The 22,854-nt window shown below is 40.5% G+C and overlaps 1 protein-coding gene across 1 annotated transcript; it reads right to left on the bottom strand.

The window, feature by feature from the left end:
* Positions 1–16,623: 16,623 nt before the first annotated feature.
* LOC132870070 (uncharacterized) lies at positions 16,624–19,183 on the bottom strand. The gene is made up of 6 exons (XM_060903614.1): positions 18,908–19,183; positions 18,282–18,410; positions 17,972–18,165; positions 17,685–17,832; positions 17,387–17,591; positions 16,624–17,311 (listed from the first exon to the last, which is right to left on the bottom strand). The coding sequence occupies exons 1-6, from the start codon at positions 19,121–19,123 to the stop codon at positions 17,007–17,009; spliced, it is 1,197 nt and encodes a 398-aa protein (XP_060759597.1). The 5' UTR covers positions 19,124–19,183; the 3' UTR covers positions 16,624–17,006.
* Between the last annotated feature and the right edge of the window lie 3,671 nt (positions 19,184–22,854).

Below are 22,854 nucleotides of genomic sequence, written 5' to 3'. Positions count from 1 at the left end.
AACGTGTAGCGTGCAGCGTGAACCTTCTATGGCCCAGCAGCCTAACAGGTGCTGAGGGAGAACCATGTGAGGACAAACAGTGCTAATTTTTGCTGGAAAGCACCACATCTGGTGGGATCACAGGACACAATTAATTGCGGGAATCCACCAAGAAAGTTTCAAGAAGTTGTTTATCCTCTCTTTTCAAGGTGATCCTAGTATTTCCTATTTTGATTTTGAGGGTTTTTCTTGTTCAAGACTCATTCCCCCTGTGTTGTATGCAGCCAGCGAGGTATGTTTATTTACATTGCTTGTCGTGTTAATTAGTCTTTGGCGTGTCAATTTTATGTTAAATGAATGCGGGGGTTTTTTGTACATTGTCTTATAACGGTTCAATGGTGGATTGTTGACAGTGAATTGGAATGAAGAGAGAAATAAATCCATCTGTATAAAGAACTAGCGTCGCTTATTTCATGGAGGGAGTGATAGTCGAACTCGGACCTGCGTGAACTCTCCGTGCTTGTGCCGACGGTTCGCAGATGGGAAATACAGATAAGCCACTGTTCAGTGTTGAGGACACAAGTTTATCAGTTTTCATGAATACGTCCATAAGTCAGGCACTTAAGTTTGTGTACTGAAAGGGGACATAAGAATTGAAAACCTATAAGGGACTGTGTGTGTACCAACTAAGAACAGTGTTTCACAAGATATGAAGGAGCATTGATGCAATTGATTTATTTGCATCTTGTACATATTGATTCTTAATTATTTAATTGAGCAAGGATAATTGATTTCCTTTGAAGAAGAGGGAAATTGTGTGTGCATGTAACTAAGTTCATATTTAAGCTCATATTTGGCAAGAGGGTTTCTATTCATATTTAAGTATTTCTATGCAAGCTCATTGAGGTGTTGCCATAAGGGCCTTGTCAATGCCTATTTTAAAGGTTGCTTTAAAGGCAGTAACCTAATTTGATTTTTCTTTTCAATTGAACCATATTTTTGTGGAAATGTTCATTATTAACTATTCTACTTATTTGAGATAAGTATATTGTGTAAAGGTCATTTCCAAATAAGCTAAAATGTCACAAGTGAAGAGACTTGTTATGTAGCAGAGCCAGAGCAGATAGATGAGTCTAGAGTTGTACAACCAGCAGTACAGTCTGAAGAGCCTTGTAGAGGTGAGCGAGCCCGCAGATTAACAGAAAAGGGAAGGGAATTTCAGCAAGAAAAAACTAGCAGACTACTACTTCGCTTTGACGGTATTTATGAACGATGGAAGGCGCTAACTAAGGTAGCTAAAAAATCTGTAATAAAACAGGACCTGAGTAACATCCTACAAGAGCACATCAGCAGTATTCAAAGGGAATTGTCTGAGCTGAATATTGTTCATGATGAATACAGAAGGATTGACAGCCCATCACATGACATGCGCCGCAAGCTGGACAAGTGCATATCAGTCACCAGGATTGTTGTAAAAAATGCTCCGTCACAAATTCAAGATGTAAGGGAGGAGCTGTGCTGGCCTGAAGACAACTGTTTGCATCTTCAATCTCTAGTGTGTTACCTCCAGCCTCTGATTGGTCTAAAGATCATTCCATTCACTCCTAATGTCTCTTCAGTTAAAAGGTAAGAAGCTGCTGCTGAGTATGAAGCCACTAGAGATTATGGCTGAGCAAGAATGCCACCAAGAGAAACTGCTAAAATTTGAAGCTGAGGAACGGCAGATAGTCGCAGACCAAGAAGCAGCTGCATTAACTTGCCATCTTCAAGGAGAAAAGGAAGAGACTGAATGTAGGATAGAAAAGGAAAAACAAGAGGCTGCTCTCTTAAAGAAACAGCAAGAAGAGAGTGCTGCAAGAAAAAGGTCTGTAGAAGACTTGAAGAGAGCTTCAGTGTCTGGAGAAGCTGAAAAAGCTGAATGCTGCCAAGGCAAAGCTTAAGGTTAATGATGGAGCAGGTGAATTCTGTGCCTTTGTATCCAAAACCACTGACAGACATGGCTCCAAGGAAAACGCTTCAAGATGACTCAGGAGAGCTTTTAAAAGTCTTGGCTGAAGCTATATCAGCAAACAGGCTACCCATTCCAGAGCCAACGATCTTTAGTGGAGATCCACTTAAGTTTAATCATTGGAAGTCATCCTTTCAGGCACTGATTGAGAGGAAAAATATTCCAACTTCAGAGGAAGTCTTCTTCCTTCAGAAATATGTTGGAGGAGCAGCTAAAGAGGCCATAGAAGGTTATTTTTCTGCTTGATTCAGAAGACTAATATTACGCAGCATGAGACCTACTAAGTGAACGATATGGTGAGTCCTTTGTAATTGCCAAAGCCTTCCGAGACAAATTATATGCCTGGCCAAAAATAGCCTCGAGAGAGTGCTGAGTTGCGAAAGTTTGTGGACTTCCTACGCAGTTGTGAATCTGCCATTGCCCACAATGAGATTTTAAACGTTCTTAATGATGGAATTGAGAACCAGAAACTTACTGCCAAACTACCTGACTGGTTAAGTACCAGATGGAATCGAAAGGCCACACAATACCAACTAGAACACCAGAAGGTTTCCAAACTTCAGTTATTTTGTGATATTCCTATCAATGGAAGCTAGTATTGCTTGCAACCCTATAACATTTTTCCATGCTTTAAGGCAAAGTAAACCTGATAAGGCAAAGATTAGGAACCAAAACACAGTGGCCTCCAAGAATCAAACAGTTGGTGCCAAGATCTTCACAACCAACACCAGTGAAAAAACCATAGTCACGTGTGTGTTTTGTAAGAAAATAGGACACAGTTTACAGAAGTGTCGCAAGTTCATGGAAAGGTCAGTTGCCGACAGAGTCAAATTTACTCAGTGAGACTGTGCTTTGGCTGTTTAAGTCCTGGCCATCAATCCAAGAGCTGCAGTAACCGAATGGTCTGTGAAACTTGCTCAAAACGTCACCCCACATGCCTACATGAAGACCGCTTAAAACAAGAAGCAAAAATTGAACAGTCTAAGGAGGTGAGCTACAGTAAGGAAAGAAAGTTGCAGTCAACACAGCTACAAGATGCCATTAAGGAAACCACATCCAACAGAGTTGTGCAAGATGGCAACAGTACCCAGACTTCAGCGATAGTGCCTGTCTGTGTCAATGCCTAGCAACTCAAGCAAGGAAGTTCTCGTCTATGCCCTGCTAGACTCACAAAGTGACCATTCATTCTTGAAGTTGCAGATGTTCTAGATACTAACACTGAACGAGTGAAACTGAAACTATCTACAATGTCATCCAAAAAGACAATTGTGCCCTGTAAAAGACTCAGAAGCCTACAAATAAGAGGGATATTCTCTTCTAAGAAGATCACAGTGCCAACAGTCTACACTCGTGAATTCATTCCTGCTAATCGAATGCACATCCCAACTCCTGAGACTGCCAAGGTGTGGCCTCATTTGGAGCATCTTGCAGAACATATTGCTCCACAAAATGATTGTGAACTCGGTCTGCTGATCGGTTACAACTGTCCACAGGCTCTGATGCCTAGAGAGGTTGTGTGTGGAGAGGAAAAATCAACCCTTTGCCCAAAAAAATGACCTAGGTTGTAGCATAGTGAGTTATGGTGATCCAAGTGAGCATTGCAATGATGCAATTGGAGTAAGTCATCATATCATTGTAAGACAAGTGATGCCTGAACCCATACAGACAGTAAGGCTCAAAAGTGCAGTTCACTATGTTTGCAAGACTCAGATCAAAGAAATCATCACTCCAGATGATGTACTCAAGGTGTTAGAATCTGACTTCAGTGAAAGATGTGGAGAAGAAACCGCTGTCTCGCAGGAAGATCTTCACTTCTTGACAAAGCTGAAAAATGGTATCAAACACAAACAAGATGGTCATTATGAAATGCTCCTACCTTTCAGACAAGACAGACCAAATTTCCCTAATAACAAGTCATGTGCTATTCAGCATCTAATGTGTTTGGAACGAAAGCTCAAGAGAGACCAAAAATATTGCTTAGACTACATGAACTTCATGAAGGAAATTATTGATCGTGGTGATGCAGAGAGGGTCCCAGAAGAGGAACTCGGAAATCAACCAGTTGGTATATTCCCTACCACGGCATATACCACCCTCACAAGCCTGGAAAAATCCATGTTGTCTTTGATTGTTCAGCAAGGTTCGAAGATACATCATTGAATGACCACCTTCTTACTGGGCCAGAGCTCACAAACACCTTGTTGGGAGTTCTTTGTAGGTTTCGTAAGGGCCTGATTGCTATTATGTGTGATGTGGAAAAAATGTTCCATCAGTTTCATGTAAGGCCTGAAGACCAAGACTACCTGAGCTTCTTATGGTGGGAGAACGGTGATTGAGTCTCCACTGTCAGTCTTTCGAATGAAAGTCCATCTGCGTCCATCTGCTTGGGGCAGCCTCCTCACCCGGTTGTGCCAATTTTGGTCTCAAGCATCTAGCCACTGAAGGGCAGAATCAATTTAACCAAGATGCTGTCAAATTCGTCCAGAGGAATTTTTATGGTGATGATGAACTGGTGAGTGTCCCATCTGAGACTGAGGTGATTCAGGTCATCAAGGAAGCAAGATGTCTTTGTAGCACAGGCAAACTAAGGCTACATGAGTTCATTTCAAAGAGCAAGAAGGTATTGAAATCAATACCAAAGGAAGAGTCAGAAAAGTGAAGCTGTTAGTTAGTGACTCAACTTTAGACAACAAGGGAAAACGCACTACTAAGCCAGGCTACCAGTGCTTAATTTGTAAATCACGAGGTGCCGGAACGGAAAGTACAGATGACAATGCAGGGATGACGAGAGTGCCGGAACGCTTACAGAAAATGGTGAAAACAACACAAAATGCCCACTTGCCATGCCATGGGACTTACAAGCCTAACACCCATGGTAAAAAATATGATATATGTACAAAAATGTATTTATAGTCTGCACACCACAAGCAATTGCCCACATCACCACTTGTGGGACTCATACAGTCAGCAACAACAACAGCTTTCTCAACAGGTCTGACTTGTAAAACATAAACAGAGCTTACAATAAATCACACAAATCTTCCATTCTAACTATTTAAAGATTGGCACGGTGGCCTATTAATAGACAGTATGCTTACCATTTATTTTTCCAAAATACTCCATCACCAAGCATGTCCGGATTCTCCTCCCCCTCTCTGTTTCTTGTTTTGCTACGTGGGTCTGTGGCTGTTCTGTGTCCTTTGGCCACCCACGACCTCACGTAGGGGACCGGGTTGAATTTAGCCAGGGGGGGCCCAACAAGATTAAGGAAAAGTATGGATGATAGGGTGGATGTCAGCAGAGAGGCGCGGTTAGAAGTGCAAATCAAATTCATTTGAGAAAATCCGCGCTCACATTCAGCACTTGCAATGGGAATGCTGTTGACAGCAGCAAGTAACTCCATCAGTTCATCAGGCGTGTGGTTTCCATCGGAGTCTCTGTACTCTCTGTAGGCCCGTATGACTGCTCATGGGTTGGCAATGTTAAAGCGCAGACACAGCGACTCAACCTCAGTCTCTCCATACAACGCATCTGCGTTCTTGGGCCAATACTGTGCGTAAAGCACCTTCAACTCATCAATGAACTTGTTATCCCGTTTTATCTGGCAACCGGCCTCCTTGGGAAAGCATGCAGTCCTCCAAGTTCTTGGCCACAGTTAGGAAAAACTGCTTGGGTTCGAGTGTTCTGTTGCTTGATTTACCGGCATGCAGTGTGATGCCCTGGAAAGTGTTTCCCTCAATAGCCCTTTGGCTCAGTTCAGTGTAGTGCCCTGGCCGCTCTGACATTGCCTCAAACACTCTGATTTCCCGACAAATTGACCTGTGTGCTGAAATGATGGTAATATCACGTTTTTGAAGCTTGACTGAGAGCTCGGATAATTCTTGCAATGCATCGCACATTATACCTAAATTGTTCACAAACGCATGTGAAGTAATATGCATTGCAAGCCCGCTGTATTTTTTTGCTTTGTGATGCTATCATGGGAGGGATCTTCTGATGCAGTTATGAAATGTTTGTAAAGTGCCGCGTAGCTCTTCCACACTGCTTCAATGGTTCTAAAGCTTGATGCCACCCACCTAGTGTCTAAAATCCGACCTATTCTACATAGTTGGACATCTAGGCTCTCAACAGACTCCCTCAGCTCCATTCAATTTTTGTTAGATGTGCTATACAGTGCATATAACTTGTCCATCAATATTTTAAAGTGATTTATAGCGCCCATCTCTTTCACGGCGTCTGAGACCGTGAGCTCAAGCCTATGAGCCTGAGCAGTGCCACAGCGTAATGTTGGGGAAAATGCCCTGCAGCCAACTCGCCACCCTGCTTTTACGCCCCAACATAACCGAAGCGCCATCGCAAGTTAATCCAATAAGGGTTCGTGAGAGAAAATCCTGAGTCAGGTGCAGGCTCTCCAGGGCAGACAATAGTTTCTGAACAATACCGTGAGCAGATAAATCATATAACTCTACCAGATCAGTGAAAATATTTACAGGTTTGTTCATATCAGGCAACTGAGCTCTTATGCTAGCCGCACACTACGCCGATCCACGCGGTACCGAACCAACCCATTTCAGAGCCGACTCCCGACAGGGCACGCACATATCCCCGACTAACTCACGACTGTTGACGAGTGCAGTTGAGCTTTGTGATTGGCTGGTGCTACCAACACGTATTTCTCGCACTAGAAATTGTTTAATGATGTCGAAATGGAGAAGAAAGCAAAAGTTAGCGCTGGCGTTATATGTTTACATGCAAATATTGCGTCGTCGTCGAAGGAGAAGAGAAAATAAGATTGTGGAAAAAGGAACACAACAAACTGCACACAGAACAGGGGTGTTTCCATAATCTTCTCCGTGAATTACGAGAGAAGGATGCTGTAAGCTTCGAAAATTTTTTGAGGATGCATCCGTCTCTTTTTGACAACGTGCTGCAGATGGTTACACCCCTGATTCAGTGACAGGACATCCCGTTTCGAGAGTGCATTTCTCCCGAAGAACGACTGGCTGTTACATTGCGATTTTTGGCTACAAGTATTGATAACATTTTTCAGAATATATACTCGATCTATCAAGTAATAATAATAAAAAAGTAATTTTCTCTCGCTCTCTCATATATATATATATATATATATATATATATGTGTGTGTGTGTGTATGTATGTGAGATAGATATATATCTCACATACATACACACATACATATATACATATACATATATACATATACACACACACATATATATATATATATAATGTGTGTGTATATGTATGTATGTGATATATATATATATATATATATATATAATGTGTGTGTATATATGTATGTATGTGATTATATATATATATATATATATATATATATATATATATATATATATCACATACATACATATACACACACATTATATATATATATATATATATATATATATATATATATATATATATATATATATATATATATATATATAATGTGTGTGTGTGTGTATATGTAGATACATGTATGTGTGGAAGACACAAAAGAACTATTAGAACAGCATAAAAAGCTTATTTATTTTCCTTTAATACAAGTGAAGAACAAAAATCACAAACCGTGAACTATCAGAATAGCATAAAAAACTCATTTTCTTTTTATCATATGCCTACCCTAACATTACAGAAAATTATTTGCTTCTGAAAAAAATTATGAAATTTACTGGATTTTCTTTTGAATAAAAAAGATGTATCTGGATTTATTGGGGAAACTTACAGGAGTTTGAGCTACCAGTTTCGTATTGGAGAAACGACTATTGGGAAAATTGTACCAGAGACCTGTGATGCAATCTACAAAGTTTTAAAGGACAGTTATCTGAAGGTAAAATTTAAAATAATAGAATAGAATGAACTTTACCCGTGAAAGATACAAACATTTATTTTTGAATACACACTATCTAAATGGAAAAGGAGAAACCAGAAGTGAATAACTTGTATTGCGCTCATATATATATCCAAATTTTTCTACATGTTTTATTAAAATGACTAATTCTGTTATCTATTCTATCTAACCTATTTGTTTAATCAAAATTACATTTGTAGCAAATTAGTGAATGAGAACCCCTGGTCACTGTTTTGTTCGTGACGAGTCTGTTGTCCTTGGGCAACGACTGCACGGAATACACACTGCTTGAGTTCATTTTGAAGCATGAACAGTGCCATTGGGTCTTTGATTTTTCTCAGACACGTCTCAAGATTTCTGCAGAAAAGATTGATATCATCTTCAACATCTTTTTTGTCTGCCATGGCATGAGTAACAGATTTCATGAACGCCAGCTCCGCATCCTCCCTTTGTTGACCTGCTGGCTGGCGTTTTCTTTTGAAGAGGCTGCCTGGAAGATGTTGGTGTCATCTCAGGTGGCATGTCATCATCCGACTGTGGCTCAGGCTCTGCGGGTTGAGACGGTTGAGACTCGTTGTCAGAACCACCAACTTCATCCATTAAATTTTGTGTGTCACCTACATCCTCATCACTCTCAATCTGAAATGTAAATACGTAACATTTTAGATATAACTATAAAAGTGTTTAACTGTGTTTGTATAATATCTTTAAGTGCCCTACAACTCATGAGGAATGGGAAAAGATTGCGGACCGCTTTCAAAGTCGATGGAATTTCCCCAACTGTTTAGGTGCTCTGGATGGAAAGCATGTTGCCATCAGACCTCCACACCATTCTGGATCACAGTTCTTCAATTACAAGAACTCTTTTAGTATTGTACTAATGGAACTTGTAGATGCTGATTATCAGTTTTTATACTGTGATATTGGCTGCAATGGGCGAGTTTCTGATGGAGGTGTTTTCAGGAGCTGCTCTCTGAATGAAGCAATGGAAAAAAGGACTATCAATTTTCCGGACCCGAAGCCAGCTCCTGGGGATGAGAGGCCAGTGAATTTCTATATAGTAGCCAATGAGGCTTTCCCACTGCGTGAAAATTTAATGAAACCCTTTGCCCAGCGATCTTTGGATCCCGAGAAGCGGGTGTTCAACTACCGGCTCTCAAGAGCAAGAAGAGTAGTTGAGAATGCTTTTGGCATCCTTGCCAATCGTTTTCGCATGTTTCTAACAACCATTGCCCTTCCACCCAAAACAGTAGAAAAATTGGTTCTTGCATGTCTTTGTCTCCATAATATGCTGAGAAGAGAAGCAGGGAATAGCTACTGTGGTCATCTGTTGGACCGTGAAGATCCCACTACACATGAATTTATTCCAGGAGCTTGGCGACAAGACCCAACAGTGGAAAAGGCAGCCCTGCCTACGGGAACAAATCCAACAAATAGAGCCAAAATGTTACAACAATATTTGTGCACCTATGTAAATTCGTCAATAGGATCAGTTCCTTGGCAATGGGATTGTTGCTGAGAGAAAAATTTTGAGCCAATAGATTATCAACTGTAAACAAGCCACTTCTATTGTTCAGTTGTCATTTTTCAGTATTGTTTGGTACAAAAAAAACGACAAATTGTACCATGTTACCATAAGATTATAATTTGAGTGCAATGCATAATCCATTATATTTATCTATCAGTTGATTCTAGTCTGTTATGTGCGCACTATATATAATTTACTAGTCTTAATATCTACTATTTAATATCTACAATTTAACTTCAGTATTTTTAGTCTTAAATTGTTATATTGAATATTTTATTTTGAATTCCATGGCGTTTGTATAGAGATTATATTGATTATGTGAACTCCATAACATTTTATTACCATATGTATCTAGTGTTTTATTATTTGTTCCTTATTTTTAATACTTCTTGTCGATAAAATTGGATAACTTAATAGTTTTCATTACTCACATCCAGGTTGTCCACTGATGGCCGTTTCCTCACGTGAGGGCCCAGAAATGCCAACTCGGTTAAAAACCATTGTTGGCGCTTCGTCCTTTTCTTGCCACCGCTGCCACTTGGTGTTTTTATATGGTGTGAAAATTGGGTTCTGAGTGTATCCATGCGCTTCTTCACATCTTTAGCTAAGAACACAAACAAACATATATGTGTGTGTGTGTGTGTATATATGTATATATATATATATATATATATATATATATATATATATATATATATATATATATATATATATGTATGTATGTGTGTATATATGGTCCGTGTATCATCCGATCATTCAATTATTCCATTCAATCTGGAAAACGAAAACCAAAAAAACCACTCAATATTTCGTTTTCCTGTTTTTCTGTATGACCAAAAAATGAGGGATTGGTGTTTGTTTTCCTTTTTCCAACTCAAAACAGAACAAATAATAAACAGGGAAACCAAAACGAAATAATAACTCTAATTTACGATTATTGATTTTCTCTATTCCCCACGCTACATTAGCCTTCCCATGATCCTCAGCGACAGTCCATCATCTCTGCGTCTATGAAACAGAAAAATTGCATGTGCATGTATATATCAAGTAATTTATTCATACATCCTATTCATTTAATATATTAAGCTGATGATCTCTTAATTATTATTATCTCAATATAATAGTAATCTGTACTCGAGTTGAGGGGGGATGGGGGGGATGCCATCCCCCCGGAATAAAAAATGGTCAAAATCATCCCCCCTCTAAAACGGGCTTCCCCCCTCCCTTCCCTTGAGCAATTTTATCAATAAATGTGGACATTACTTCTATTTAACATTGGAATTAGAAATGCCATTCCACGTAGCTTTGCTGAAACTGAGCATACAGTAAGCTACCGCGAGAGAGGGCACGCGCAAGCGAAGCGTTTGAGGAGGTGACATTCAGTTGGAGTTCCGTTATTTTTGATTTCATTCGGTGTCAGTGACAGCAGCGGATTGCAGCATCATGGCCAAGCGGAGTGGACAGCAAGACCTAAGCAAGTTCGGATCGCAAGAAAAAACATTTCAGGAGTCAAGAGTTACAAATATCAGTCCCACTTTCTGTGAGCCCACTATCATGCTGTAAAGTTCCCGATATGGAGCCTAATTTGTGGGCGGCGGATAACAACACAGCTATCATAATGAATGTTAGTTTGGAGTCTATCCAGCTATCGATAGCTTACTCAGGTTCATGTTAGCTTTGATTTCTTGTATAAGGCCATTAATTTAATCAGCCTGGACGTTCGTTTGTTATTCTTCAGGCAACAAAAAGTGTTATTCAAGACAGGAAGGCTAAAATAAATCACACTAGCAGTTTTGAAGGTTTCATTGCCTCATTAGAGAGCCGGTCACAACATGTAAGGCAGAGCAGGATTGGTGTAGGACTCGACAGTGTCTGCTAAAATGCAGCTTTCTTTTTCTTCGTCATAGGCTCTTCTTCTTCTGTCTCCTCAATGGGCCTTTTCCCCTTTCCAAAGAAACTTTCCAAAGATGCCTGCTTTTAACTCATTTTGCTAGCTTGTATCCAGTATGTATCAAAGTGCTGGTATGTATCGAAGCAAAGTATCAAAGTATCCAAGGCAGCTCCTTGGTAACCGTCAACGTTAAGGTGTCACGTGACCTAGATAACAGCGGGAATCAACGTTACAGAAAGAATCCGGTCATTTTTCAAAGCTCAAATCCTCGTTCAGATAATAAATAAATCAGAAATAACATTATAATTATATTTAATTAAATTATCTTATCCACTGCTCTTTATTCCAGATGACAGTCAGCAGCAACTGCAGCACAGTGCGACAGGAGCTGGAGGACCCGGAGTGTGAGAGGAGCAAGCAGGAGAACCAACAGCTGAAGAGCTGAAGATTTACAATTTACTGTTGCTTGTTTTAGCTTATTGGTTCCCTACCTACCTCTGTATTTAATTCAATGTTCGCAATGTTCAGCTTTGAATACAAATTCTATTGACTTGATATGAAAAGATTCAGTTGTTCATTTACATTGCCTGCTGAGGTTTTAATAAATTATTTACCAAACGATTTAAAAGGAGCCTACCATGACTAGTGCAATTTGAAGTGTAACTTCATAGTCATGGTAGGCTCCTTTTAAATCGTTTGGTAAATAATTTATTAAAACCTCAGCAGGCAATGTAAATGAACAACTGAATCTTTTCATATCAAGTCAATAGAATTTGTTGCCTGAAGAATAACAAACGAACGTCCAGGCTGATTAAATTAATGGCCTTATACAAGAAATCAAAGGTAACATGAACCTGAGTAAGCTATCGATAGCTGGATAGACTCCAAACTAACATTCATTATGATAGCTGTGTTGTTATCCGCCGCCCACAAATTAGGCTCCATATCGGTAAATTTACAGCGTGATAGTGGGCTCACAGAAAGTGTGACTGATATTCGTAACTCTTGACTCCTGAAATGTTTTTTCTTGCGATCCGAACTTGCTTAGGTCTTGCTGTCCACTCCGCTTGGCCATGATGCTGCAATCCGCTGCTGTCACTGACGCCGAATGAAATCAAAAATAACGGAACCCCAACTGAATGTCACCTCCTCAAATGCTTCGCTTGCGCGTGCCCTCTCTCGCGGTAGCTTACTGTATGCGCAGTTTCAGCAAAGCTACGTGGAATGGCATTTCTAATTCCAATGTTAAATAGAAGTAATGTCCACATTTATTGATAAAATTGCTCAAGGGAAGGGAGGGGGGATGCCCGTTTTAGAGGGGGGATGATTTTGACCATTTTTTATTCCGGGGGGATGGCATCCCCCCTCAACTCGAGTACAGATTACTATTATATTGAGATAATAATAATTAAGAGATCATCAGCTTAATATATTAAATGAATAGGAGTTATGAATAAATTACTTGATGTATACATGCACATGCAATTTTTCTGTTTCATAGACGCAGAGATGATGGACTGTCGCTGAGGATCATGGGAAGGCTAATGTAGCGTGGGGAATAGAGAAAATCAATAATCGTAAATTAGAGTTATTTCGTTTTGGTTTCCCTGTTTATTATTTGTTCTGTTTTGAGTCGGAAAAAGGAAAACAAACACCAATCCCTCATTTTTTGGTCATACAGAAAAACAGGAAAACGAAATATTGAGTGGTTTTTTTGTTTTTCGTTTTCCAGATTGAATGGAATACTTGAATGATCGGATGATACACGGACGGTCCGTGTACGTCGCGGCCATCAGATAACGGTTTTGATTTAGAAAAATAAAAAATAGAAAACGACCTGTATTTCGTTTTTCGTTTTAAAATCAATGAACAGAAAACGGAAGACGACCGGACCTGACTCTTCGCTTGACTTTCTGTGCAGTGTAAATAATGGTAATTTGAAATTGAGAAAAAATTCTATTCCCGATTTTACCTAAAGGCCTTTCTTAATGACCCGGAAGCTGTGCTCTCCGCGAGCTACTCGCGACGAGAGATATCTGTAGGCGTTGTTCAGACCCGTGTACGTGTAGTTGTGGCAGGTAGGCTACTATGAACAGCTACGTTTTGTTCAAGGGCGCAAAGCGACTGGCCGTAAAGGAGGAGGACATGACCGTGGCAAAGATTGGAAGGATTTTCCAGGTGCTAAGAATTTGCAGTTTAGAAAATAGTAGGCCTGCTATAACAACTAGATTGCTAGTCATCGGCTCTGTCACGCCAATAAGCAAAAAGTATCACTATCCCCACCACCACGACTTTCTCAGTTATGGCAGCTATAATTATGTAATACTGTGTGTTACATGGGCATCAGACGACACCTTTCTGTTTAATTTGTCCTAAAACTTTCTTTTCTTACGTGCCTATTGCAACCCGGCTAGCCAGCCAGCTAGCAAGAAGTGTTATTAAACCGTCCATATGTCCATTAAAATAACCTCAGTCATTCAGTGCAAACTTATTGGCTAATACACTGGCGTTTTAATATTGCATTGGCATATTTGGTGTATTTTTCGGGACATGAAATGGTTTCCCCAAACTGAACCCATACGAAAAAGAACAGTAAAGAATTTATAAGAGTTTACCACTGTCTTAGTATTAAATCCTTATAAATATAAGGATCAATCCTTATAAGGATTTATAAATAAATATATATGCCATGTATGATTTACTCCTGAAAGTGGCCCATTTTGCATTTTCCTCATACAAATTTATGAAAATCTAGTATGTATGAAGTGAACATTGTGCATGGTTTTTACAGATAATGTGTATGATGAATTACACCGTCTTTGTATGCTTCATGTAATGTTTGTAGTTTTAAATTATATTTTACAGTTTAAAATGTATATGCCTTTTATATGTAAATCCACATATGTTTGTGTTGGATTTACATATAAAAGGCATGTACATTTTAAACTGTAAAATATAATTTAAAACTACAAACATTACATGAAGCATACAAAGACGGTGTAATTCATCATACACATTATCTGTAAAAACCATGCACAATGTTCACTTCATACATACTAGATTTTCATAAATTTGTATGAGGAAAATGCAAAATGGGCCACTTTCAGGAGTAAATCATACATGGCATATATATTTATTTATAAATCTCATCTCATTATCTCTAGCCGCTTTATCCTTCTACAGGGTCGCAGGCAAGCTGGAGCCTATCCCAGCTGACTACGGGCGAAAGGCGGGGTACACCCTGGACAAGTCGCCAGGTCATCACAGGGCTGACACATAGACACAGACAACCATTCACACTCACATTCACACCTATGGTCAATTTAGAGTCACCAGTTAACCTAACCTGCATGTCTTTGGACTGTGGGGGAAACCGGAGCACCCGGAGGAAACCCACGCGGACACGGGGAGAACATGCAAACTCCACACAGAAAGGCCCTCGCCGGCCCCGGGGCTCGAACCCAGGACCTTCTTGCTGTGAGGCGACAGCGCTAACCACTACACCACCGTGCCGCCTATTTATAAATCCTTATAAGGATTTACTACTAAGACAGTGGTAAATTCTTATAAGTTCTTTACTGTTCTTTTTCGTATGGGTCAGGTCACCAGTTAAGAGCAGGTCACAAAACATGTAGGCTAAATGATGTTGGCTGCTCAGTGGGATGGTGGTGGTCGTCTATGTGCGCGTGGGGGGATAAAGTGGAGACGGTGGTGTATTAGCAAGAGAGGACAGAAAGAGGAGAGGGTGATGGGAGCATGAAATTAGGTGGATAGCCTAAAAATCTTAATCATGCTCATTGCTTCTAATTTTGTTCAACTCCACAGATCACTGGGGATTCCCTATATCTGACGGATGATTCCAATACGGCCCTATTCCCAGAAGACACTGGGTATTTTTCAACATTGACTCTGGTAAGCCGTGGACACTACGAGGTGCATGGCGACCCCGAGCAAAACGCCGCACACAATGCTCCTACATGCTCTACACCTTTTGCATTTAGACGGCTAGCCTCTTTCTCCTCCTCATCTTCCTCCTCCTCTCCCAGTCTGTCAAATATACGACAGGGACCAATGGGAAGAACATTTCAAAGGTGAGCTACCTAATATCTACTGCTAAATAAAACACACACATGTATAGGTGTGTGTGTCTCCATGATGACGCTACTGAGCACATGGATGTTAGACACCTTGTGCTCCTCTACCTTCTGCTGGAGGATGCCTTACAGGTGCACATTTGAGTTTAGGGGTGCACTCACTTCCGTGAGGATACTGAAGGTGTGTGTGTGTGTGTGTTACTGATATTTCAGCTGTCGAAGTAGGAAACATGAGCAACTGAATGTGTTTTTGTTTTATCTTCAGGTCAGTACACTTTGCTGATGTTGTTGACAACCGGCTGACAACCTCACGCACACTTGTGATTAGATTCACTGAGGCTGAAGCCACACTACAAGGTATCTCAACCAAAGTGAAAGAAGCCCTTGGCACTGATCACCTAATCACCCTCACTGACTCTCAGGGGAACAAGATTATGGATTCCGAAGGCACAAGAAGTAATTATCTAACCTTAGCTTGCTGTTTTTGAATTAAGACTGATGTTGTTTTTGTTATATGTTATATATTATGTTGATATGTTGTGATATGTACTCTGACTTTTAAGCTGCCCACTACTGGAAACAAAATTCAAGGAAGATTTATGCCTTGATGGATGAGGACTTCCAGGAGTTCCAGTCAGGGCGAAGATCAAGAACTAGGTAATACAAAATGACGTAAAGCAATTGCCAAAGTGGAAAAAGCTTTTCACTCCTTTGTTGAATAATGTATAGAACTAGCTCATTTTTTTCTGTACATTTAAGTCGCAGGGTTGAGGATAGCTTTCCAGTCCAGCAAACACTGGACCAACTACAAGAAATTAGAGACAACATAACCCGGCTGTCAGAGGTGGTCAAGACTACGACTACAGCAGCTCTGACGACTGCTGCCCTGAAGCCAGCAATGGAAGGTGTATCCTGCCTTGTTTGTAAAGGTATGAAACTACACAGCATGGACATGCTGCTGATCCATTCTCTGTAATTAAAAGTGCAAAGCAAAGGGGTGATTCATTGTGTGTAAATTGGTGAATGAGGGGTGTTGGTGAAGCACTTATGACTTCTCATTTAGAGGGTAAAACAAATTATAACTATAATTCATTTACCATTATTACATAGTTTTCTCTTCTTTGATATTTTGCAGATATAATGGATAGACCCGTCTTTGCAACCTGTTGCAGGTCTCTTGTTGGGTGTTGGACCTGTGTGGAGCAGTGGCTGCTTACCTCTGAGCACTGCCTGAAATGCAGAGCTGAAGCTTTTAGTGAAAATATACATGAGACACTGGGTCTCTCTGCAGTGCTGTTATTTTTTAAGACTGCAGAGGCCTAATTTTGTGAGCTGCTACTGGCCTCTTACTTTTCGTTCTTAATAAATGTTTATTTTTGGACATCGTTGTTTGGACTGTTCAGAGTACAGAGGCCTAAACTAGAGTGGTTACTGAATAAAACAATTCATATAAAATGCATATTTCCTTTGGCCTTTGATAATAAATGTTTATTTCTGAGCATCATTGTTTGGATTGTGCATCTTTCATAAGAACCTTCTGCTCAACCATCAAAGACATGGTAAATGGCAAGACAAAGCAGTGTATTACAATCCTGAAATTGCAGGACTAATGTTAAGGAAGCAAACATTACTCTTAAGCAGCATGTTGTCTAGTGATATCAATAAGACACCTAAGTGCATTCTGAAATGGGCTGAAATTGTTGTTGACTGCACTGTGCAAAAGTGACAAGGGATCAAAGTGTGATGCAAACTCGCTTTCAGCATTTCTGCGGGCTTCCTCATTGGAAAAAGGGTCTGTGCCAAACACGGCTTCTCTGGTCAGTGCTGTCCCCACTTCCTGCTGGTAGAGGTCTGCTGCAATTTCACCAATAGGTAGGTTGTCTTCCAAGACCTTTGCCGGGCATCCTTGACCACAGAGGAGATTTGGTATCCCCTTTCCTGTTAAAAATAAGGGCTTGATATGTAGCTATACATGCTTACTGACAAAAACAAAATAAATAACAATGTAAGTACCTGGAATTCTGTGGGCATTCCATGCTTTCACAAAATTTGTGAGGCCAATTCGGGATATGTGACATGTTAGGTTGGATGTGCAGAATTTTGTCAAGCTGTCATCCAAACAAATTTCCTCCTGGTCACACATCTGAACAAGCGCAGTCTTCAGGGGAAAATTTACCCTTTGATTTACTTCTAACCACATCCTTTCAATTGTATGATTCTGTGCAGATGAAAAGATTATGAGGATAGTGTCATGCTACAGGCACCCAGTACAGCAAGCATTAATTAGATTGATGTGTGTGATTTGTTTTACCCTGGTCGATGGCGTTTGAAGGTATGGCTGCCTTTCCTTGTTGTGGCGGTATGCAGCCAGCTTCTCCTGGACAAATAAGATCAAGAAAAACTCCCTTCCACAGTCTACACGCACTTGGTCCCATATCCCGTAGGACATCACAGCTGGCCTGAAAACAATACATAAACATGTGGAAAATGTCAAGCTTAAATAGAATTACTAACAAATACATTGAACAGCTAACATCTATAATGGTGATCCTCTCAAGAAAGGGGGGCATATTTTCTTTCTTTTCTTTTTTTTCTTACCTGTACACTTCATCATAAATTATAATGTTGTTTTTGATGGGCATTGTTGAATGCCCAACAATCTTCTTACTGTACCCATCAATAGCCATGACATGGGTCACTCCAAACATGACCAATTTTTCATTTTGGTCAATGTGTAACTTGTGACCCACATATTCAGCATTGTAAGGGACTGGGTTAAGGTTTCTGGCACCCTATAGTAAAATAAATAAATAGATGATAAATAAAAATTGTCTCTCATTGGTATGCACACCTTTTCAATACCTTTTCAACAAGCCTATGTATGATGAGACATTGTATTTGGCCTTACTTGCTGTCTTGCTGCATGGTATGGTGGATTAACTGTTTGTAGGACTTTGCCCACTCTGCCCTCAGAAGCTTTGACCCCTTTTGCAGCAAGATAGCCGGTCATCATTTTTCTTCCGTAGTACGACCCAGTCTGAGAAAGGAATTTTATGTTTTGATGCATTTATCATGATGCATTTATCATTATTAAGATTAATTCATGCCCCCCCCCCCCCCACACACACACACAAGGCCTTCTCCTTGACTCCCTCTTCCTGCATGACCCCTAGCTGGCAGTTAACTGGGTTGACTCTTTGAGCCAGGGATCTGCCCAAGGTTTCTTCTGCTCGAATTTTAACTGCCCCCCTCACCCCCCAAGCAAGCCACATAGGCTCGCTCGTGCCCTTTGTTCACATCATCCACCACCACCCCCCTCAGTGCAGCCCAATTTCACTGCATTTTTTACACTCAGTAATTATGTATGTTACAGAAAATTCCCTTGTATGGCCTACAAGGTGTGTTGTGTGTTGAGAAGACGAGATACTCTGCATATGCACAATCATGTGTCAACTATGCAACTGCAGCGCTACGCGATCTTTTGGAATACCGGAACATAAAACATTTTTATTCAAACTGTGACAAACACCGCACCTCTTCAATAGCTTTCGCCACTTCACTTTCCAATTGCCTGTCAGGGCAGAAATCCTTTGCGCCAAGTCCTTGCTCTTTGCACCACCGCCGTACATTCCTCTCTGAAAATCCTCTTAAAGAACCAAAGTGACCCGTCAGTGCTGCAGCAATATCGGCACATGCCATCCCACTTAATCTCCTGTGTTTTATAAAATCCGAGTACTGATCTAAAGACATTTTGGATCTAACAGTTGGCTACATACAAATGTCTTCTCCGTAGAGGCGGTATTTTCAGGTTTTGTGGCGCTCGCAGGAGAGCACAGCTTCCGGGTCAGGTTTTGTGGCGCTCGCAGGAGAGCACAGCTTCCGGGTCATTAAGAAAGGCCTTTAGGTAAAATCGGGAATAGAATTTTTTCTCAATTTCAAATTACCATTATTTACACTGCACAGAAAGTCAAGTGAAGAGTCAGGTCCGGTCGTCTTCCGTTTTCTGTTCATTGATTTTAAAACGAAAAACGAAATACAGGTCATTTTCTATTTTTTATTTTTCTAAATCAAAACCGTTATCTGATGGCCGCGACGTACACGGACCACGGACCATATATATATGTGTATGTGGTTTTAATTAGGCTTCATCGTTATGATAATATGTAATAACATCGTTTCCATGACAATCGTCACAATCTTTATCGTAATTTTTCAGCTGACTGTAATTACGGCAAACTTTGAAGTACTTACAATCTCGAGAAAGTTTCAAGGCTATCTCATTCAGAGCCTTAGCTTTCTCCCCCCTGTTCTTGTAACTACACGACGTAACGTCGTACAGGCATGGCCTGGCCCTCCACATTTCCACAAGTTGATCCTCTTCCCGTTCAGTCCAAAGTTCCGCCATTTTTCAAAAAGATAGAAGTCACATGATCACGAAATATCACGTGTTATATGCGAAAGATATGATTGGCTATTGCTAGCAACTCTCGCCGATCAGTCTGGCCCTGCATTCATGTGCTCTGGGAAGAAGATATTTTCCAGTTGGGAAGTGGTATTTACCAGTGTGTTGTGTTCACATGCTTTTGTTGTGGTTGACAAATTAAAGATGGTGGACCAGATTCAAGTTAGCAATAGTTAGTTAGCTATCGTTAGCAATAGCGTCTGCTCTGGATAGGTAAAAACAAACCATAACAACACATTTTTAAAGGAAACGGATTTCTAATGTATTATATTACACTTGTTAATGACGCAACATTGCATAGACACCAAAAACTACCCACTAGTACTAGTAAAAAAAACTTTAGTAGCGTACAATGCTTAGCATTCAAGTGTCTTGTACCGCTCGCCGCCATGTTGAAAAGGTTAAAGTTCATCTCATCTCGGCAACTCGTGTATCAAAATTTTCTACGAGTTGCCCAGTGGAAAATACCACAAGAGGGGGCGTTCATGTGTGCTTTCCATGTCGGCGTTTGGTATTTACCATAATTCCCATAGCACATGAACGCAGCATGGCTCCCGATTAGTTTTTCGAATCGGCTGTGAGATGAGTCGGTACCATCGAAAACTAGTCTTTACGCCTGACTCGCGACTTCAGTTGGCTCGGTACGCTGAAAATCGGCGTAGTGTGCGGCTAGCTTTAGGTATATAATTAGGCAGCTATTTTTGTTTAGACTGGTGGATTCATCCAGCAGTAGACTGAGTTTGGGTGCGCATTCTACAATTTTTTTCAAACAATTTTCTTCTCATTTCATCCGAAATGTTTTTGTATGTTTGTACAGGCAACGTTAGAGTGTAAAATATGACCCATATCGAGCCCGTTTAACTCTTGACAGTCAATCTCCTGTTCAAAGCCATATGCTGGTCGGTTACGTTTAGCCTCCTTGTAGGCTGTGCGAAACACACGAGCTGTTGTGTTGATCTGGTTTGACTGGCTATTAATTATAGCTTATCCTAAAGGATCCACTTTTGCCTTCTCAAGAATGCTTTCTGCTGCAAGGTGCGCCTTGGTGCGGGCATGTTCAAACACCTTTTTTTTTTTTTTCTTGGAGCACATTGCTTTTTTATGTCTGGAGCAGATGAGCTCACTGTGTTACAAATCCACTCTTTAGCCAGTTTCATCCCACCCGTCTTTTCTGGTCCCAAAGTCCCCACCATCTTCAGAGGTGGAAAGTAACGAATTACATTACTCGCGTTACTGTACTTGAGTAGCTTTTTTGTGTACTTATACTTTTTCAAGTAATTTTTAAAGAGTGTACTTTTACTTAAGTATGTTTTCTTTTAAGTAGTGTACTTCGGTAAATTTTACATCACAACCGTTACTGAGTAAAAAAAAAATAATAAAAAATAAAAAAAGGCTAAAATGGAGAAGGGGAAATGCGTTCTGGAAATGAATCACGGGAAGGACAGTTGTCGCGCGCGTGAGTCTCACACAGACGATGGCGGACATGCACCGGCGATTTAAGGGGGGGGGGGGGGGGGGCTCACGCCCCTGGGCCACAGCCAATCAGGGGCCTTGTAATATTAATAAAATAATAAACTGTCGGAATCGTGGGCCTACATTAATGTACGGATAGAAATAAGGTTAGAAATAAATGAGCGCACAGTAGCCTGCTGTAAGAGACATGGTGGATGTGGTTCGCGAAACGAACACCCACAACTGGACCAGAATAAAATGTAACAAAATGTAACGTCACGCACGAAAGCGCGCCAAAGACTGCAGACTACAGAGACACAAATTTAGAGGCTTTGAAAGATGAAGCGTTCACATGTTAGCGGGGCGCATAAAAGGAAAAAAAGAGAGATGCAGGTAATGATAGAATCGTTGCCTAAAGTCACAGACTTTTTTAAGGTAAGGATCACCAATCTGTTCAGAATATCAGCTACTTATCAGTTATCAGCCGTACCAGCAGCTAGGCTATGTGCAGCTAGGCTAGATATGCTATGATCTGTCCAACAGTAAAATAAATCAGTTGTGATTTGAATACATGTCGTGTGATGAGTTATAATCCTGTTAGTATAATAGCATATTTCGATGGGGATAATAAAATGTCTAAAACGGCATCTACTGAAGAAATTGATGAAAAGATTGTAGCCTATAACGTTCACAGTTCGGGCAGCAGACAGAGTAAGCATACTGAGGGGAATAGCAATACAAAGCTAGCGCAGATCCACATTTCTCGCTAGCTGTGTTGGGTGTGTTGTTAACCCGTGTGGATTTAAGTGAAATACTTGAGAAGTTCTGTGGTCAAGACAACGTTTTAAGGTAAGGACGCTTGATTATTAATGTTTGCCCGCCGTGGCTTGTTGTTGACGAAAGGCCCACGTGATTTTGCCTTATGCAGCTACTGCTAGCGTCATGCTTTGAACTAGGTTAAGCTCATTTGCGCGAAAGGATGGGTTTATTGAAGGACTTTGATGTAGCTAGTTTCTTTTTTTTTAAAAAAAATCGTATTACAGTATGCCCGTGTTCATCATGTTTAACTTTTTTCTTGATGGAGTGCGTGAAATAGGGCTGTGCGATGTCCCCTTAATTGGCATCGACGATGTTTACAGTGCAAACGTCGTGATGGACGATCATATCGTGGGCCGGGGGGGATTTTAATACCACATTATTAAATTTATTATTATTTATTATTATTAGTATTAGATACTCATCTGAGGCTTTGGCACGTTAAGAAAAAAAAGTGCTAGGTGATGTGGAATATTTGGCCTTGATAACGGATATGTGGTCCAGCTGCAACATGATGCCCTATATGTCAGCTACCGTACATTATGTGGCCTGAGAGTGGGCAATGCAGTCCAAATGCCTGCAGACGAGTTTCATGCCAGAGACACATTCAGCGGACAATTTAGAAGACGCATTGCGCGAGACACTTGCCGAATGGAAAATAGAGAAGAAAAAGATCGCCTGTATAACAACGGGGTGAATATTGTCACAGCCATCAGGCAATTGAAATGGCCGTGGTTAAGTTGTTTTGGGC

The sequence above is a fragment of the Neoarius graeffei genome, chromosome 21 (assembly GCF_027579695.1).
Source record: "Neoarius graeffei isolate fNeoGra1 chromosome 21, fNeoGra1.pri, whole genome shotgun sequence".
Taxonomy (NCBI): Eukaryota; Metazoa; Chordata; class Actinopteri; order Siluriformes; family Ariidae; genus Neoarius; species Neoarius graeffei.
This window is presented reverse-complemented; position numbering and strand designations above follow the sequence as displayed.